Here is an 18483-nt window from a genome sequence, read left to right on the forward strand (position 1 = left end):
GAATTATTTTATAAAATTATTTAGTATCATAACTTACATAGAGAATTTAGAAGTTCTTTAACAAAAACAAATTTAAACTTTCTTTCAAAAAACAAATTTTTAAGATAATTTTAAAATTCTCAAAGTAACATATATTATAAAATAATTTTATAAATTAATATATCCCGTCTTAGAAATATTAGTTATTTTTACTCAATTTTTGTACACTATTTTTGTGTCTAAAAAACCAGATACTCTTAAAAAGTAGCCTAATTTGGTAAATTTTAATTTTAAGATCCTAAATGTTACACATGTGATTTTTTTACGAAATGGGTTCATTTCTATTTGTTGTATAGTTGTAAAAAGTTTTATGATTTTTAGAGGTGATTTGAAGGTTGTTTTAGCAAAGAAAAGAGGGATGAAAACCACAAGTTAATATTCTCGTGAGATAAGAGTTGAAGGAAGCGCCAAATAAGAAACTAAAGTTAAAAAGAGTGTCAAATAGGGTAGTTCCAAATTTCCAGGACCATGGAGGAGGGAACTGCCATTATTTCTAGGGCTATCAAGGAATTTTCTCTAAATTAAATGCATGTCCATTTTAACGTGCACTTGATCGTCTCCCTATCTACGAATCTATACACAGCTCGACTGGTGCTCCTCGAGGTGCTCCAGGTAGAACCGGCTCAGCATCCACACATGCCTATGCCACTGCACGTACTCGCTGAACGGCCACCCGTGTGACCTGGGGGGCGCCACGGCCTCGCACTCCTCGCCGCCACAACCGCGGCGCTGCTACATGCGTAGCATCCAACCCCGTCCTGGCGCAGCGGTCTGGTGCAGCGCGCAGCGCATGCCCGATGGGAGCCTCACGCAGCAGCACGCCAGGACCTTCTAGGCATCGCTCCCCTAATCTGCCGCCGCCGGCGGCTCCAGGCTCCGTTTCAGCATGCGCGTGGCGACCTGCTTCGCCAGCGCCCGCCGCATCCATGCCTTCGCCGCGGGGTTTTGCACACGCTGTGGCGGTGGCAGCGCCGTTTTTATTCCTGCAGTCCGCCTTGGCGCCACCGCCGATTGGCGGGAGGCGCTGCAGCTGCCGCGGTGTTGGCTTCTTGACGGTGCTGCCCTTCTAGACCGCCGCCGCCATCTCCCGAACCTTCGCCTTGTCCCGTCGCCGCCTTTGACTGGCGCCGCGGTGACGACCGCGGCAACATAATCAAAAGATCAGTCGCCATCGTGTTGTGCATCCAAGCTCTAGCTCAACGCCGATTCTAGGCGCTGGACGATCGGGTTATAAACTTATAATCCTGGACGGGAACATGCATCCGAAGCAGCAAACGATAATCGCTAATTGGTACGCTGAATTTGTTCCACGGGCGTTGGTTCGATGAATCGGGATGTCTGGCGACTCACGGTCGGTAGTACGCGCCACCACGCGTAGCCGCGCAGGAAGGAACGCGGTTGGGTACTGAGGCTCGGCCGGGGGGAGAGCGGACACCCGAGTCGCGGTAGCAGCAGCAGCGCCCAGGAGGCACCCGATGCAGGCATGGCAGAATTAGCTTGGGTTGGTTGAGGAGATGGGGTGAAGAAGGGTCGGGACACAGCTCGTGCTCGCTCATCGACTTGCCCGGTAGGTTGCAACCGCGCGCGAAGGCGGATGATCCTAGGAATCCGCCAACCGGTACGGAAGCGTTTTTCCTAGGAGTACATGGAATTCTGTAAACGAAGTTGGAAAGCGTAACCAGTAGTCTGAAGGCGTAAAGCTCGCACGCGCAGCCAGCCGGCGCTCGACTGCGACGTGAAGACTCTCTGGCGCTGACGACGGAGGGGGTCTCGTAGTGCGTAGCTAGGACCCACCTGCCGTCTCCGATGGGCTTCGCCGGCCGGCTGTCCGCGCTGCTCCTCCTCCTGGTCGCCGGCGCGGTCGCCTCCGACCAGATCTTCACCGCCTCAGGTGAGCGCTGCGGGCCGCGCTAAATCTCAGCGGCGCCTCATTAAATCCACCGCTTCGTCGATGCGTTTGCTATGTTTCTATCACGAATTTTGACTCTGGGGTCAACAAGCGATCCGGCTGTAGGTCGATTGCGGCGAGCTGCCTTGTGCCCATTGCTACAACCTTCTTGCCAGATCTAGAACCCTGTAGTCGAAAAGACTCGTCGTTTTGAGTCTGTGCCGTCTGGATATGCTAATGGATTGCCTGGTGGTTTTATAGTGATACTTGTGCTTCGGTTCGCTTTCCTTGAGTACTGATTTGGTCTGAACTCTCTGCTGATCGTCAGGTGTTCCATTTGGGCGGAGTTCGCGTGAGCCGAGGTACCGGGTCGAGTTCCATCCAGTTGATTCGCCCTACCAACCGGTAAGATTTATAATGGATTTTCTGTCTGAATCCTTGTTTGTAGCAAAGCAAGAGCTTTCTTTTGTTCTAACTTCAGTTTCATAGTTGATTATGTGTGGACGTATGGATGTTAGGTTCTAGTGAACTGTAATTGAGACTACATTAAAATTTACCAGTAATTCTTGAACATGTATATGTGAATAATTCATTCTTGACTTTACTACAATTGGTCATTGTGTGTAAAAGACAAGTTGATAAAATTCAGGCAATGCCAAATCATATAATTTTCATACCCTTTTTGTCAAAAAAAATCATATTTGAGTAGATGTATTACATTTTTGGTCTAAAAATTGCTGCTTGGCATAATTCAAACCTTACCCTTTTATCCTAACATTTTTGGTCTATTCAACAGGAGAATGGCCAGGAATCAGTACCAATGGCTAGCCATGAGGGGAAACATTATACATGCTTTCTACCAGTTGAAGAAACTAAAACCATGAAGTCAATTCTCCCACAAAATGCAACTAATGTTATAATAGAAAGTGACAGGAGAATTAAGCCAAAGGAGCCAGATGAGCTGCTTGAGCCTCTAAAGGATCAGTGTTTCTACAGGGTGAGCATACAGCTGTTTCTTTATGCACCAGCACACATAATGAGTTATTGGTCATGTGTGCCTGGGTGGGAAAATTCTGATTATTATGCCATTTTGACGCAGCATGAAGGTTGGTGGTCTTATGAGTTCTGTTATCATGGGAAAATCCGACAGGTTCATGTGGAAGGTGATAAGGTAAGAGTTTCTCTCCCTTCAGTCTCTTTTGGCTCAGGCTTGTAATTTCAGTACATTTGATAGTCTTTATTTCCACCATCTCAAACAAACCTTGGGAAGTTGCAGTCCAAGGTTTGCTAGTTTTTAACTAGAAAAACAAATTCTGAACCGAGTTAAACTGCAGAAAATTAAATACTTGTCCGTTTCCATGAACAATGGTAAATATAACTTTGTTGACGCAAAAAAACCCGACGATCGGCTTCCTGCGTGACCCCACACGAGGACCTGGGAGATTTGCTTTCCTCCGGCGCAGGCTCCAAAATAGCTTCGCGGAGGTGCTAGGCGTGCCAGTCAATTTGACCTGCAATTGACAAGGGATAAGACAATGTTAAATACTAGAACGTATCGGCTGGTATTCCGAATTGTCCGCAGAGTATATCGGCCAAGGGTCCGATATGAATTAATAAGTAATCGGCTAGAGTTAGCCGATTCGATCGTAAAGGCAGTATTAATTTTACTTAACAATGCCTGGTAAACAACACCTAGATCTAAATCTAATCGGCTATGCTTTATACGATAAATCGAAACAACGAAACTGCAGTAAAAGCCGATAGATAACTCAAATCTAAGCTAGATAACTGTGATAAAAGCTAAACTAAACAAGACTAAACGAATTAATCTTGCAAAGAGAGGCTAGTATCGATAACTTGGTGAACAAATAGATCGAGAAAGAAGCGATGTGCTGTCAATCAAAGACCTAATTCATTCGGTAAAACACGGAACTTACTAGCAAGCTGGAGATCGAAGCGATGCAGCCCTGCCAACCAGAAGAGCTCGTTGAAGAAAACGAAAAAAGCTATGAAGCTAGGGTTTGGCGAAGTCGCCGAAAAAAGGAGTAAATGTTGTTGTATTTGATTGAGGATTATTCTGATTACAAGCCCGTAGGCCAATATTTATAGTCTAAGCTAACAAATCTTAGTCGATCACGACACCATATGACTTGGCTAAAAAGAAAACAAACTTTCTAAATAAAACGACTCGCACAAGACTCAGACACAACGTTTTTTGTTGACGTAATCAATCAGCACCAATTCCGCTCCATCGGCTGAGACGCCACTTTGGCCAATAGGCCAACTTTGTTTCAACACGGCCGGTCTTCCATCGGCCACCTCCTTCGCCTCATCATAGGCTAGACTCGTGCCAAAAAACGGTGTCAACAAACTTCAGTGTTGTACTATATTTTATACTTTGACGTTGTCATATATGTAGTCTAAAGTTGCTAGACCTCTATAAATGCCATGCTAATTTCGTTTCTTTTGTTGAAGGTTATTCAAGAATATGTTCTAGGTGAATATGATGATGATGCAACTACTGCTTACCATGAAAATAGCACCTCTGAATTCGCTGACGATGACCATCATGTGAAAGATATTTCTAGGAGGTGTTGTACTGAAATCTCTTGAAAGTGTAGAGAGGAGCAGCATATTATATCTGGGTTCAAAGCTCACTTGAATGAATTTCTGCTGTCCCTGTTTTCTTGCAGATATCATGTCCATTTGTACACGAATGGGACTGTATGTGATCTCACAGACATACCCCGGGAGACTGAGGTGAGGAAAAAAATTAACGCTATGAATCTATTATAATTTTTGCTTCTAAGTAAAGCAATTTTTACTACAGTATCAAAATATCCATTTCAGTACGTTTGACTGTTCACACCCTGCCTTCTTGCTACAGGTTAGATTTGTCTGCTCGGAACCCACTGTCCTGATCAGTTCGATCAAGGAGATCTCTTCCTGCAAATATGTTGTAACAATTCAAAGCCCGATGCTTTGCAAAAACCCGTCAGTGCTAACATTCTCCTCCTAGTATAGCAATCTCTATCTTTGCATTGAGTTCATTATCTTGTTCTGCTTACAGGCTGTTCCATCAAGAAAAACGCACCCTCTCCATCCACTGCAACGAGTTGGCTGCTGAAACAGAATCGACTGTCACTGTGGATGATGACTCGCTCCCAAAAGAAGCGCAGATCTCCATCATTCCTGGTCAGGATGAAGTACATGGTTTCATAGCTTATGCCACTTGATTTCCCTCCAATAATGTATGTCTGATGTAGAAGAAACACTTATTTTGGAGGCGCAGTGGCAACTGAGAACACTATGTCTTTACTGTCCCATGAAACCCTGCAGTGGCACATGGTGCTCCTTGTAAAGCAGGCTGAGATTACTAGTCTACAAAGCTAATTATAGGGGATGATTAAGAAGGAAGAGAGTTTCTCTGTATTAGTAAAGAAACAATTTTGAGACACTAACATTTGCTAGCGCGAAGAACACTCAGCTGAAAGTTGGGATCCTTTTAGTGCCCAGAGAGAATTGTCTAATTGTAAGGATGGCTTGATCATATTCGTGGGCAGTTTTACAGTGATGCACTTGCAAATCCCACGAAGCATGTGCTTCAGTGCTTAGAAAACAAAGGCACCTGATCTTCTAGTGCAGATCAAGGCAACTCAGAGGGCCAACTTATTTAGTATTAGGATGCCTTGGTAATTTTCTTTTTGTCGGCTTTACAGTGTCATACAAATGCCTCAGAAGCATGTGTTCAATGTTTCCTAAAATACATTTTTTCCATCTAATTAAATTTAAAGAATATATAACGAAAGTATAAAAGTTTTCTTCCAGATTTTCATATCACAACTTAGGATATCATCAGTTGAAATTGATCGCCCGCATGCTAAGGAGAATTCGCATGCAATTTGCGGAGGGTGGACACCCAGTCATTCTGCTAGGTCAAACAACACGATCTCCTTGATATTTTTATGCTGCCGCGAAGAAACTTCGAGCTGTACTTGGTCAACTGAAGACATCTTCAACGAATCAACTTGCCTGTGTGAAATGATGGTGGCCTGTGAACCGAAAGACTTTGAATACTCCCTTTTTGTGTTAACTAACAGGACTTAATAAGAGTGTAAAAATTCAAGGAAAAAAACTAAAATGGTTTGGAAATATAATAGGAGACCGACAAAATTCATCAACTGGCAATAGCCAATAGGAAAGGCTGAAGTGGCATTTCCTTTTGAAGAAAGGATCCATAGTCACATTAAAAAATAAAAATGAAGGACTCTTTGCTTTGCTTCATCTCCAAATAAAAGTTTGCTTTGAACAACATCTAAAATTTCAGTCCGTGCCACCACATGATGGAAGACCCCGAGTTAGATGATCTGTTCTACCAGACAGGAATGATATTTCTGCTCACAGACAGGTGGGCCAGATGGTAGGTAGCACCAGTAGCCAGCAAGCGGGTCCCGCTCCGACTCCAGATTGCCGGCCAATCAGATCGAAGAGCTGTATCCGCGCGTCCCCCATCTCCCATGTGGACGGACGCGTCACAGGTCGAGCCAGGCAACGCTCACGGATCGCCAGCCTACCCCCCTCTGTCACGTGGCCCCACGTAATCCTGGGTCCACACGTCATTGATTATATGCGAGGCGACACGGGAGTCACATGGTGGGTGTAGCCATCCGTACTCGGAATTAACGTAAATTGACTGTGCTCTCTAGTTTGCGAGATACTTTCATCGGGGAGAAGCAAGAACAGGGGGAGTGGAAAATAAACAAAAAGAATTTACAAATAAACAAGAGAGATAAAGCTCAGATCTCACTCTCCACAGTTCAACGCCCCAGCCTCCCTCTCAATCCAATCCCCCTTGCTGCTCCCAACCCATTCATCCCCGCGGTTATCTTCTTCCGCGGTTGTATCCTCCAATCTCTTCTCCACAGAGAGGATTAATTTTGGCTTCCAAATCTTGCAAAGAGAAGGGTTAGAAGAAAAGCAAGGTGCTTTGCGCCGCAAGAATCGCCATTGCCCGGCATATCTTCTGAGATCTCAACTCAACCCCCCTGACAATAGATAGGTACCCAGATTTCCCCTCCCCTTTCTGCAGCAATTTTGCTCTTGGAGCTGTAGATTGGGTGCGTGTTCCCTTCCATTCGTGTCCGAATTAGACATTGGGATCTTGTTCCTCCCTTTGTATTCTCTCTTGCCAAGAATTTTTCATATTGTTCGTGGCTTTCTGATCCATCTTTGATGCGCCAAGAGGCGAGATGAACACGAATTACTCGGCGCTCCCATTGACCTCCCCTTCCATCGAGCTCCAATCCAACGGGGCCAAATCCAGCGCCGCCACCAATGGCGTCGTCCTCAACGGCCACGCCAAGATTTCCAAGCAAGATTCATTCTTGGGCGAGCTCGAGAACGGCGGCGGCGGCGTCGGCGGCGGCGGCGGGGAGCACGACGAGCTCCCGCTCATCGGCGACGGCCCCGCTGGGCCGCCGGAGGGGTCCAGCGTGCCTGCCGCGGTGTTCAACCTCGCGACCTCCATCATCGGGGCCGGCATTATGGCGCTCCCCGCCACCATGAAGGTGCTTGGCGTCGCCGTCGGGCTTGTCTCGATCCTGGTCATGGGGGTCCTCTCCGAGATCACCATCGAGCTGCTAGTGAGGTTCTCGGCATACTGCCGAGCGCTTTCATACGGCGAGGTAGTGCACAGGGCACTGGGCCGGCCGGCAAGCATTGTGGCACAGATGTGTGTCATCATCAACAATGCTGGAGTCCTAGTGGTGTACCTGATCATCATCGGAGATGTGATGTCCGGGTCGCTGAAGCACATTGGCGTCATGGATCAGTTGATTGGCCATGGCGAGTGGGATAACCGGAAGCTGCTGATCTTGGTGGTTCTTGTGATCTTCCTTGCGCCATTGTGTGCACTTGAGAAGATTGACTCTCTGAGCGTGTCATCTGCCGCATCGGTTGCCCTTGCTGTCGTGTTTGTGGTTGTCTCCTGCATCATTGCCTTGATCAAGTTTGCTGAGGGCAAGATCAGCATGCCAAGGATGGGGCCAGATTTCAGCTCAAGAGCGGCGATGCTAGACTTGCTTGTCGTGATACCGATCATGACGAATGCCTACATCTGCCATTTCAATGTCCAGCCAATCTATAATGAGCTCAAGGAGAAGACACCCCAGAACATGTACAAGGTTGGGAGGATCAGCACAGTGCTATGTGTTGTGGTTTATGCCCTGACTGCTCTCTCTGGCTACCTCTTGTTCGGCAACGATACTGAGTCAGACGTTCTAACCAACTTCGACAAGGATCTCGGGATCAGATTCAGCTCAGTCCTCAACTACATTGTCAGGATTGGTTATGTCATCCACCTGATCCTTGTGTTCCCTGTTGTCCACTTCTCACTAAGACAGACTGTGGACTCGCTGATATTTGGGGAGTTGGCTACCCCTAGCAGGAAGAAGACACTCACATTGACAGTTGTTCTACTGGCGCTCATCTACCTTGGCTCAACGATGATACCCAACATCTGGATGGCCTTCAAGTTCACCGGTGCGACAACGGGGCTGGCATTGGGGTTCATGTTCCCGGCCCTGGTTGCATTAAGGCTGGACAAGGAAGGGAGCCGCTTGGGGCATGGAGAGAGGCTCCTGTCACTTGGGTTGCTGGGGCTGTCTATTGCTGTTAGTGTCATCGGAGTTGTCGGAAATGTATACACCCTGAAGAGTAACTCTTGAGTGATCTATCGAAGATGAACAAATTTGTAGCTAGGTTAGACGAAGCTGTACACCATGACATGGTGTTTTACAACTGAGACAGAGATTGTGTAAGCATGGTCATTATACAGTAGTCAGCTATGATGCAATTCGAGAGAACCACAGGATCTCAGATACATTCTGTTTACCTCCGTGGTGCATCATGGAACAGTTCTTGAGAGAATTATTTTTTGTACTTTAACCAGATTTTTTTATGCAACAATTTACGAGGGTCCTGGAGTTATTTTTTGATAAAGAACACAAGAAGCCAGTTCACTTGTAGCTTGAGCGTCTCTACGAGATGAATGTTTGGACTTTTTGAAACATACGATTCCTACAGAATTTTCATATGAGAACTCATCCACAATGACACAAGATGTTTTCTGCCATTCATGAAATTTTCAACATTTGCAGTTTTATGTACGAACTGTGGAGGTTGATTCTTATTTAGACATTTTTGGTTGCAGATTTTCCTATCAGCCTGATGCTCTGATGTTCAGCATTTTTCAGGGCAGTATATTCTCATTGAATGCCTGTATATATACGCAGTTCTCAAAACACTAAAAACTTAAGGTTCAACAAAGCTACACTTGCACCTGGATCTCTCTTTTTGGTTCTCTCACAAACGGGATCTGAGTTCGCTCTTGAAATATTACATTGATATACAAAATAACATCTCATATAGCTGAGTTTTTTTAAAGATTCCTAAAAGCTTCTACATAGGGCCTCCATTATATTTGCAAATTTTGCTACCCTTCGGATGTTTTCAACTGATATGCAAGACAATATGAACACTACTTGTGATAGCTAGAATGCAAAAGAAACTCCCACGGATGGGAATTATGCTCGAATAGCAACGGCAGTAACCCTTCAGATTTCTTGTAAAACAGTGTTGATACACCAACTTGCTACAAGAGCACAGGAAACAACTATAAAACTACAAAATTGTTACACCATGATCTGGAGCAGTTTTGGTAGCTAACGGTTTCGTTATCAAGTGGACTCCTTGCAGCTTCACTGTGACAGTGGGTAAGGAGAATGGTACAACAGCCACGAACACTGCTCAGTTTATATGCTCCAGGATCTCATGCGGACAATTTGGATTGCCACCCTTGAGACAATTTTAGGAGATTCCTTTTCCTTTCATCTAAAGACTCAATCCATATCATCACTCTGCCAGTTCGCAACCGAGGCCAAGATTCCTTGCAATGGCTAAGGTATGCCTTGGTATGGAGAGATTGGACCTATTTGGGTGCAAGAGAATAGAAGGTTATCTATTGAAGACAACTGCATGAAGAAGCAGGCTTTTCACAACTGTATATAAATAAACTAGAAGCTATTCAAAAATAAAAAGAAACTAGATGACTACGATCTTGCTGAGTTAAAGATCCGAAAATATTCTAACTCCAAGCTGAGTTATGCTCTAGAAATATTCTTGCTCCAAACTAAGTAATACAACATAATAATTTCTTGTAAGAAAAGGGCAGGTCAAAATTTAACCATCCAGTTAATGAAGCTAACCCATTTGACAAAGTGAATGGTGAGCAACCACCTGCTACTAAAACTGTGAGTTGCTGAGGAATGTAACCATGCATCGTGCACCCTGAAACATCTTGTCGATCTTCTGCCAAACTAAGCTCTGGACCTCAAGGAGCTTCTTTACTTTGCTCTGAAGAGTTGAGTGCCGCCGTATTGTTTCACCATGTATCTGCTTCCAAGAAATATATATATTTCTAAGCACAAACTTGATGGGTTAAGATATGCACATGCCTCTGAAAATACTTTTAGACAAACAGCCTGAAGAATAAACGTCACATACCTTCAAAAATAATTTCAGAATAGCCTGGATAAACTCAAAGTTATTCCTGCAGGAAAGCTCATGAATGAAATAATCCAACAGCGATGAAATGGACTGAAGCTCAGGTCTCTGCTCCAGATCTTCTGACTCTTCATCATCTATTATCTGTAGTAGTCGTAGTTCCATGTCTAAAGATGACGGTGACAGGCCTTTCATGTAGTCAGTAAAAGCCGAATCTGCAAACCAGATTCAAGGTCAGATCTTACAACAATCCACCACATCACCAGAAGCAACACAGGATGTATCACTGTAGAATATTTGGCCTTTTTTCTGGTTGTATATGATGGTATTATAGATAGAAAAGAAACACCAGCAAAGTATTTTGAACAACAATAAGACTGTATGACAGCAACATCTCAAAGTCTCATTTATTAGCTAAAACACCCAAGTTGAATTAAGGAGGTAAATTTACTTGAGCAAGAATACACATAAATACTCACAGTTCTTTGTTTCTCCACAAGATTGTAAAAGAAGACCCAATTGAGAGGAGAGTTCCGCCATCTTCTTATGCTTTGTGTTCTCAGTGGTACTGCTGTCTGTTTCTTTACTGCTGGCAGGAGGCTCAAACAATATCTCCCCAGAAAGGGATGGAACAGACGGTAAGAAGAAAGGTGCCTTCTCAGGTTTCTTTGGCGGCTCAATTGGTTTGTTCCGAACCTAAAGACAAAAGATCAATAAGGAGACCTTTAATCTAGTTTTACAATACAAAATAGCCTTACTAAAAAGTAAAGCAGTAATTCAGGCCAGGCCACATAATTTGTCAGTAATGTTGAAACTTGATGCATAGAATGGAACAATCTGTTACCTTTATAATATCAAGATTTGTCAAACTTTGCCATTGACTCCTTGGAAGCAAGGAAAGGGTGATCAGATTTGGTATTTGATGATCCATTATGACAAAAGGTTTAATATTAGACTGATTTGAGTCTCCCGAATCATGAGCTTGCTCTTCCTCAGATCTTTCCACTGATGAAACAGCTGGCAAACATACATTCCGGACGTGTTTCCCACTTGCATAATTTTCAATATTTGTTGAGGTCGAGAACAAAAATTGATTAACCCTGTCAATATATAATAAAAGTATTAAGAATATATGAGGACAAAATATGGAAGAATGCAGAATTTAAGATCGGTGCATATGTTGAAATGGGACAAACTGATAGTACTAATATCTAGTAGCCTAAACCAGATTGCACCAGCTGGATTATGTTATCTTTTTCCAAGCTATATAGATAAAAATAAACTGAGATTATACATAACAGGTGAGCAAAAGGAGATGCAACAAAATCCTACCAGAGGTAGACGCCATTTTGATCAACATGAGTGGTAGCCAACACATCCATGTTAGGAGACATAGACAGAGACGTTATAGATACATCAACATGCATCGCATCTATCTGTCTCGCTAAACTGATGTCCCATATCCTAAGAGTCCCATCCATACTAGATGAGATGAGCCATTTTCCATCTTCACTGAAGCACAAATCAGTGATACGGTCTGTATGTCCTTCAAATCTACGAACCATTTTCATGGCCACCGTGTCAAACAATATTAGTACCATATCATCTACTACGGTTGCAAGAATACCTGCCATAAATAGCAAATAATTATTATTTATCTGGAAAAACTCTACATGGGAATAACCAAATATGCTGAACAGATATAATATACCATTTGCCCGGTGGTATGCAATTTTAGTGACAGATTTACCAACATCCAATCTGGATTTTAGCTTGCATGTTTTAAAATCCCACACCTGCAAGATAGATGATTCTATAGTTGTTAAAGCAATCATGGTGGAAATTTCACTCAGACTTGTTAAGAGAAGTTCAAAAATAAGCAAATTGATGAAAACAGTTGAAGCATACACAATTATCCTTGATTGTAGGACTATAAGGAATACTTTTATTGAATGAGACTAAAAGCAGTTAAGGAAAAATTTCATTCAGCACATAGGACACGGAAGGACGAAGCACAAAGTACTCCTTAAAGCAGATGCTGCTTATATACACGCTACAGTAAAACAGAGAAGGCAATACCTTAATATCACCATGGTATCCAGCACTAATCAGAGAGCCATTTGTAGCATCGCAAGCTAACCCAACAACTTCTCCTTCATGTGCACATTGCCTTGCCAATGAAGTGTCGATGTAACCACCACGACTAATCCCTGATTGAAGGTTAAATTTTTCGATCCAACCACCTTCAGTGCCCAAGATAGTAAAGTTACCACATGCACTTATCACACAGGCCTGCCACAAAAGTAAAATGAACATTACAGAAACAAATAGGGAAATACTTTTAGTAGTTGATCTTGAGTCTTAGAAGTCACACTGTCTATTCTACAATTAAAGTTTCATAGATGCAAACTACAAAAACAAGCATTACCTTGATTGGTGTCTCAGTGCCTGATGATGGTGTTAGAATATGCTCACCAATAACAAAATTCTGAAGACGCCATACATATGCCTGTGGAGTATCCATGTGGCACGTAACAACATTACACCAATCACGCGCACGTATCTCAGCTGAAAAGAGATTCCTCAGTTTAAATTTGTATAGAAATATATATAAACAGAAGGCCGATTATACAAAAATATATAAACAAAGACATGGCAATTTGTGAACAGGTCCAAGATGTACGCTAATATCTCACACAAAAATTCTACTAATCCATTTAGGTGATAGCTGTGTGTGGTGGTGCCATTGGTTGTAGCATGTGTGGTATATAATCGCCACATTTAGCAAGTTTTGTTGCATAACAAATAAGCATATTACCAGATTCAATATTGCCATGTAAAAAGTTTTTCAGGATAGCATTTACAGTGTCATGAAAGCCTTAACCAACATGTATGCCCCTTGCCATGCTTTGATACAATATAAACAACATGATAGCCGATATTGAAAGGCCCCAACTGGAAACCATCAGAGGTCATAATTTCTTAGCCAAGTCATAAGACTTTAGCAGTACGATCATAACATTCCAATGGGCCTATAAGTGACTACACTATGAGATGATGAGGTTTGTCCTACGAAACAGGTAGCATAAGGCGCTTCCTACTTTTACAGTTTCTCCACTTGACTAGTAGTTCAGCTACTGCTCTCCTCCTGTCCTTTTCTTAAATATCCAAATTTGGTAATAGATGCAAAAAATATCATATAATGTGATGAAGGTCCAGAAATACAGTTTTTTGATGAAATATAAGTCTATGATCAATACTAGCAATAGCAGGGTAAACTGGGCTGCTGGTATTTATGTCTTAACATCAAAACAATCATTGCTCTTTCTCTTGATTTTGTATGCCCAAATACAGCAAAAGAACTCCTAAGCAAAAACACAGAATTCTATACAAGATTACCAAATACATTCAGAAATGCTGCAAGAAACCAAAACAGTACCACAGTCAAATGTAATAACTGGTTTTAGCTTGATCTCTTCCTCCTGCAGAAACAGGGAACTTTTAAACACCCTGAATAAATTAAGTCAAGATAAAAGAATTTGAATGCAATAAATGAAGAAAAACCAGATTTGCACCTTTACTCTAAGCCTCTTTGCTCTTTTTGTGACATGCCGCTGAGAAAGTTCTCTACTTTGTTGATCCTGTTAAGAGAGGATTAAACAACAAGAACATTATTTTCTGTCTAGGCCAAGTAGCAATGCAATGTAAGAAGAAAAACATGCAGGAATCTGTATAACCATCTAGTGACTAGAATTTTCATTTTCACTCAACAGAACACACCAGAAAACAACATGCAGAGAAAATGCAACTTTCGCTCCGTACTATCTTGTTCAACTATGTAGATTGTGTTAAATTATTGCCAATTCAACAAATTATATTTTTTTAATTAACTTGATTTTTATTGAGTTGCATGCACCAACCAATTCAACCCAAAAGCTTAAGCTGATGGGAATAGGTGGGCAATTCACTTATACTTCAACACTCCCCCTCACGTGCAGGCTCCGCCAGGCCTCAAACGTGGAAATAGGAGTCGGCTGCAATTATTTTATTTAATTGTGCCTGCTAGGATTCGAACTCAAGACCTCTGGTCCTGATACCATATTGAGTTGCATGCACCAACCAATTCAACCCAAAAGCTTAAGCTAATAGGAATAGGTGGGCAATTCACTTTAACAAATTTTATCTGATGACGAATGCCCAAAGATAAGCAAACATGAAACTCAGAGTGGACCAATCAAAACACTAATCAGAAGCGTGTCAATCTACTGCAACAATAATAAGGCACCTGACTTAGCATGGCAGGAATTTTATATGATTTTTATCAAGTGGTACATTGAATTAAACCATAAAAATGGTGTCTAGAATATGAAACCAAAGGAAAATTTTACTCCTGCTAGATTAGAAATCGCATTTGATATGTTCTTATAAAATAGTACAGCAAATGTAAGATGCAATTAGTTACCTGGACAACTGAGAAAAGACGAAAGGCACGATCTTGACCAGCAGATAAGATGCATTTTCCATTGCCATAGAATCTAAAAATAAAAATAGGTTGACTCAGCAAAGCAAAACTGATTGGAAGCAAAAGATGAGGCACAAATTGGAGAGCAATTTTCACCTTATGCATCTAGGTGGAGCACTGTGACCACTTCGAAACCGTAACAGACGAGCATCTCCGTCATTATTATCGAATATCCACATCTGGTGCATAGTAGATCAGGACTTGAAAGTTAAATGAGGAAATTAGCAATTTAGTAGCTAACTAAATTGGTAGTTAAGAGAATTCTAGATATCTAGGTGATTGTGAAGGAAATTGTAAGTTTGTTTCTTGGCTATTTTGTTCACAGCACTTATTAGCAGCTATCAAGCTAGATCCTAGTTGCTAGAAGGAAGATACTTGCTGCCCCCACTCTAACAAAATAGATGAGGCAGGCCAACATTGAAATATTGCAAACACGCAGGAAAAATACAACTAGGTTTGAGGCATAATGGCCTGTATTATTTCAGTGTACTGAAGCATTGGGAAGATAAAGTATACAAAAGTTTACATTAAACTGGATTAGCATCATCAATAAGGTGCAGAGAAAGCTGGTTGAAAGCAGAAATAGTTACTCACTTTAATTGAATTATCAGCAGCTGAGCTCATCAGAATAGGTTCATTGGCAAAGAAATGAAGTGAAACTATAGAGCCATCATGGGCCTCCCTAATCACGGAATGCAGCCGTTTCTTCTCAAGATTCCATATGCTAATAACGCCAGAAGAACCTCCAGAGGCAAGAAGCGGTTGCCCATCTGAGGAAAGACAAATTTAGGAAAGAACACTTAGCTTGAGACATGAAAGTGGTAATATTGCAATAATGCAATTTTCATGTTACTGAAATGGTAGACCTAAGACACCCAAAACCAAAAGAACAAGAAATAAGATTCTTAATGGCTGGAGCATGCCTCGTTTCTTGCCAAAAATTGCCACACCACAGTATTGTCGTGCCACAGTATCTTAGCTGATTGTTTGGTTCACTGCCACAAATTTGGCGCACCAAACCTTCTTAGCATGCATCCCACATGTCGTGGGGTCAGTTTCTTGCCCAAGTTTGCCACAGTTGTGGCCGCAGATTCTTCACCATAAAAATCTTTGGCATGGCACACTTGCCTAAGCTTAGTCATGACACGCTTATACGTGAACTAAACATGCTCAAAGTACCTAGCCAATTTATCAGAAAATGCAGATGTGTTTCCATAATAACTTAAATGTGGGCTCCATAATGTTATAAGCTTGTTCAAGCTTAGTACATCTCCAAACAATCACAAAATGCAAAAACCACATAGTCAACGATAGTATGTATACAAGTTGAGCTGGACCTAAGGTATTAATGAATTGGGTGGCATCCGTGTCAACCAGTATTCGGTATAATAATAATAATAATAATGATTCATATTTAGGAATAGAAGTTTAGGGCTTGAACTAACAAGTACGGAACAATGAACCAGAAACGATTTTTGCAGTTCTTCTAAAAGTCTGGTCTGATTAAATGCAGTAATAAAGATTCTACTCAACAATATTTATCAAATCACCTGTTCGAAATGACAGTGCAGTCACAGCACCACGAATCTGATGGTTGAAAGACATCAATGCTTCATCATATCGTATATTATGAACATGAACTGTCCCATCAGAGCATCCAACAGCAACTACATCTAAAGCAGGTGAGGATACACAACAGCGAACTGGTGACTCCCAACCCTTGAAATCATACAGTTTTTTCTTTGTGCTGATATTCCACAGCTGCAAGGGGCCTTCCTCGCTACCAACAATTACCTGATGTAGAAACAGACTTGTTAACAGAATACAGACATTGTGCACATGAGATTTGGAATGCAAACTATTTCTGAAGCAAAATGTCATATATATATCCAAGAACCTTATTTAGATAAGTATCAGGATGCATGATACAGGTTGGGGTAAACTTGTCTCCCAATGATATGCTTCCAACCGGCTCACTGTTTGGTTCTGCTTCTTTGAAGGCCCAAATGAATATATTGCCTTTAACATCTGCACTAAGAACATATTCTCCAAACAGGTATAGCATGTTGACCTTTTCTTCATGTCTACTCCAAGTAACCACCTGATAGAAAGTGATTGTGAGGGAGCATAAATAAGTAAGGTTTGTCCAAGTAGCAGTTGATGGACATATATGGTGATGCATGGATCTCCATTTGTAATTTTGTAAGTGAAAATATCATAAGCACCATCCAAAAATTCTAACTGCCCATGATATTAGTATATCTTGACTACTTTGTAAACACAAAAGATGCACAAGGCTTCCAGTAAAGAACTGTCAATTTGCACAGCCTCAGAGAGCAATATAACTAATGGCGGACAGATAACACAGATTCAGGTAAGTAGCACAACAATATCCTTACCTGATCAGTCCTCTTAAAAACTGCAATATCACTTCCATATGCAGCAAAGGTATAATCCTTATGGGATGCTAGAGCACGGATCTTCTTGGGAAGTTGGGGTCCTTTAATAGCATAAAAAACTCATAAACCACAAGAAACATAGTAACGCTAAAAAAAAGAATGGACGTGAAAGAATAGGCTTACCAGCTAGAACCAAATTCAGCTTAGCACACTGCAGAACAAGAGCAAAAATTAGACGAGTCTGGCAAGCTCCTAGAGTGAAATTCGGTTGCAAATGAGGCATGAAATGCAAGGAACAGATGCAGGGTAAGGCTCAAATGAACAATCACGCAGCTCGGTTGACTAAATTTACCCCCTAGGAGCAATCAGTAACTAAACTCTGAACTTCACAAAAGCTCCAAACATTTAGTGATTTAGTATATTCACTTTGCTCCAACTATTCGTGATCCTGAATTGGGCAGAGGCGCAGAGCAATAGGCTCCTCCAAGCTCCCGAAACAAGCTACTCCAAACCACGGCACCTCGACGCACGAGTCCTGGTCCAAAATTTCCCAACCGCAGAAGGGACGGGGGCCTGCTGGTAGGGTGGCGGCTTACGTTGTAGACGTGGAAGGCCTTGCCGACGCTGACGGTGACGAAGGTCTCGCTGCCGAGGCGCTGCACGGAGAAGGGCACGCCGCCCGCAGTGATGTACCCGATCGCCCTGAACGGCTCGAAGATACCCATCCTCTCTCCCTCTCCCTCTCCCTCTCCCTCTCCGTCCGCTGCTGATGCTGCCGCCGCTGCTTTTCTAGGGTTTGGCTTCGCAGGAGACGAGGCGCGCGCGCCGGCGGCGAGGGTTTTAGCGTGGGTTTGGGAAGGCGAAGGCAGAGCGGCGGCGGGAGGCGGGGGACGACGGGGGTTAGCGAGTAGGTCAGTTTGGTCGGGCGTGTAATGGGTTGGCCGTGTGAGATGGGCCGGGTTGTGGGCGCGGGGGAGCTGTTGCGCCGGGGGCTGGGCTCTGGGTGTGCTGGGCCCAGCCCGAATCTTTGCCCTTTCCTTTTTCTTTTATCGCTAATACTGGTATTTTCTCTT

General features: G+C 42.8%; 3 protein-coding genes across 3 annotated transcripts; 2 read left to right on the forward strand and 1 right to left on the reverse strand.

Annotated features, from left to right (window-relative positions):
- Positions 1-1747: 1747 nt before the first annotated feature.
- Positions 1748-5477, forward strand: LOC112891146 (protein OS-9 homolog). The gene is made up of 8 exons (XM_025958078.1): positions 1748-1930; positions 2256-2332; positions 2724-2924; positions 3027-3098; positions 4403-4518; positions 4621-4687; positions 4815-4921; positions 4998-5477. Exons 1-8 carry the CDS (start codon positions 1846-1848, stop codon positions 5161-5163), a joined length of 891 nt encoding a protein of 296 aa, XP_025813863.1. The 5' UTR covers positions 1748-1845; the 3' UTR covers positions 5164-5477.
- Positions 5478-6633: 1156 nt separating this feature from the next.
- On the forward strand, positions 6634-9124 carry LOC112888906 (amino acid transporter AVT6E). The gene has a single exon (XM_025955297.1). It carries the CDS (start codon positions 7177-7179, stop codon positions 8650-8652), a length of 1476 nt encoding a protein of 491 aa, XP_025811082.1. The 5' UTR covers positions 6634-7176; the 3' UTR covers positions 8653-9124.
- Positions 9125-9483: 359 nt separating this feature from the next.
- Positions 9484-18324, reverse strand: LOC112888905 (U3 small nucleolar RNA-associated protein 21 homolog). The gene is made up of 19 exons (XM_025955296.1): positions 18007-18324; positions 17594-17621; positions 17411-17511; positions 16909-17112; positions 16562-16805; positions 15606-15781; positions 15108-15190; positions 14952-15024; positions 14065-14130; positions 13929-13971; positions 12918-13057; positions 12569-12781; positions 12201-12285; positions 11822-12116; positions 11334-11589; positions 10969-11185; positions 10490-10704; positions 10223-10378; positions 9484-9914 (listed from the first exon to the last, which is right to left on the reverse strand). The coding sequence occupies exons 1-18, from the start codon at positions 18133-18135 to the stop codon at positions 10229-10231; spliced, it is 2718 nt and encodes a 905-aa protein (XP_025811081.1). The 5' UTR covers positions 18136-18324; the 3' UTR covers positions 9484-9914; positions 10223-10228.
- Positions 18325-18483: the final 159 nt, after the last annotated feature.

Source organism: Panicum hallii, chromosome 4 (assembly GCF_002211085.1).
Source record: "Panicum hallii strain FIL2 chromosome 4, PHallii_v3.1, whole genome shotgun sequence".
Lineage (NCBI taxonomy): Eukaryota > Viridiplantae > Streptophyta > Magnoliopsida > Poales > Poaceae > Panicum > Panicum hallii.

Excerpts from the sequence above, each read along its gene's own strand:
- LOC112891146 (XM_025958078.1), top strand. The coding sequence starts at position 1,846 with ATGGGCTTCGCCGGCCGGCTGTCCGCGCTGCTCCTCCTCCTGGTCGCC. Across the intron at positions 1,931-2,255 it reads CCAGATCTTCACCGCCTCAG|GTGTTCCATTTGGGCGGAGT; the intron begins GTGAGCGCTGCG and ends GCTGATCGTCAG. Across the intron at positions 4,922-4,997 it reads CCGATGCTTTGCAAAAACCC|GCTGTTCCATCAAGAAAAAC; the intron begins GTCAGTGCTAAC and ends TTCTGCTTACAG.
- LOC112888906 (XM_025955297.1), top strand. The coding sequence starts at position 7,177 with ATGAACACGAATTACTCGGCGCTCCCATTGACCTCCCCTTCCATCGAG.
- LOC112888905 (XM_025955296.1), bottom strand. The coding sequence starts at position 18,135 with ATGGGTATCTTCGAGCCGTTCAGGGCGATCGGGTACATCACTGCGGGC. Across the intron at positions 13,058-13,928 it reads AGTTATTACATTTGACTGTG|CTGAGATACGTGCGCGTGAT; the intron begins GTACTGTTTTGG and ends ATCTCTTTTCAG. Across the intron at positions 10,705-10,968 it reads TTGTGGAGAAACAAAGAACT|ATTCGGCTTTTACTGACTAC; the intron begins GTGAGTATTTAT and ends TCTGGTTTGCAG.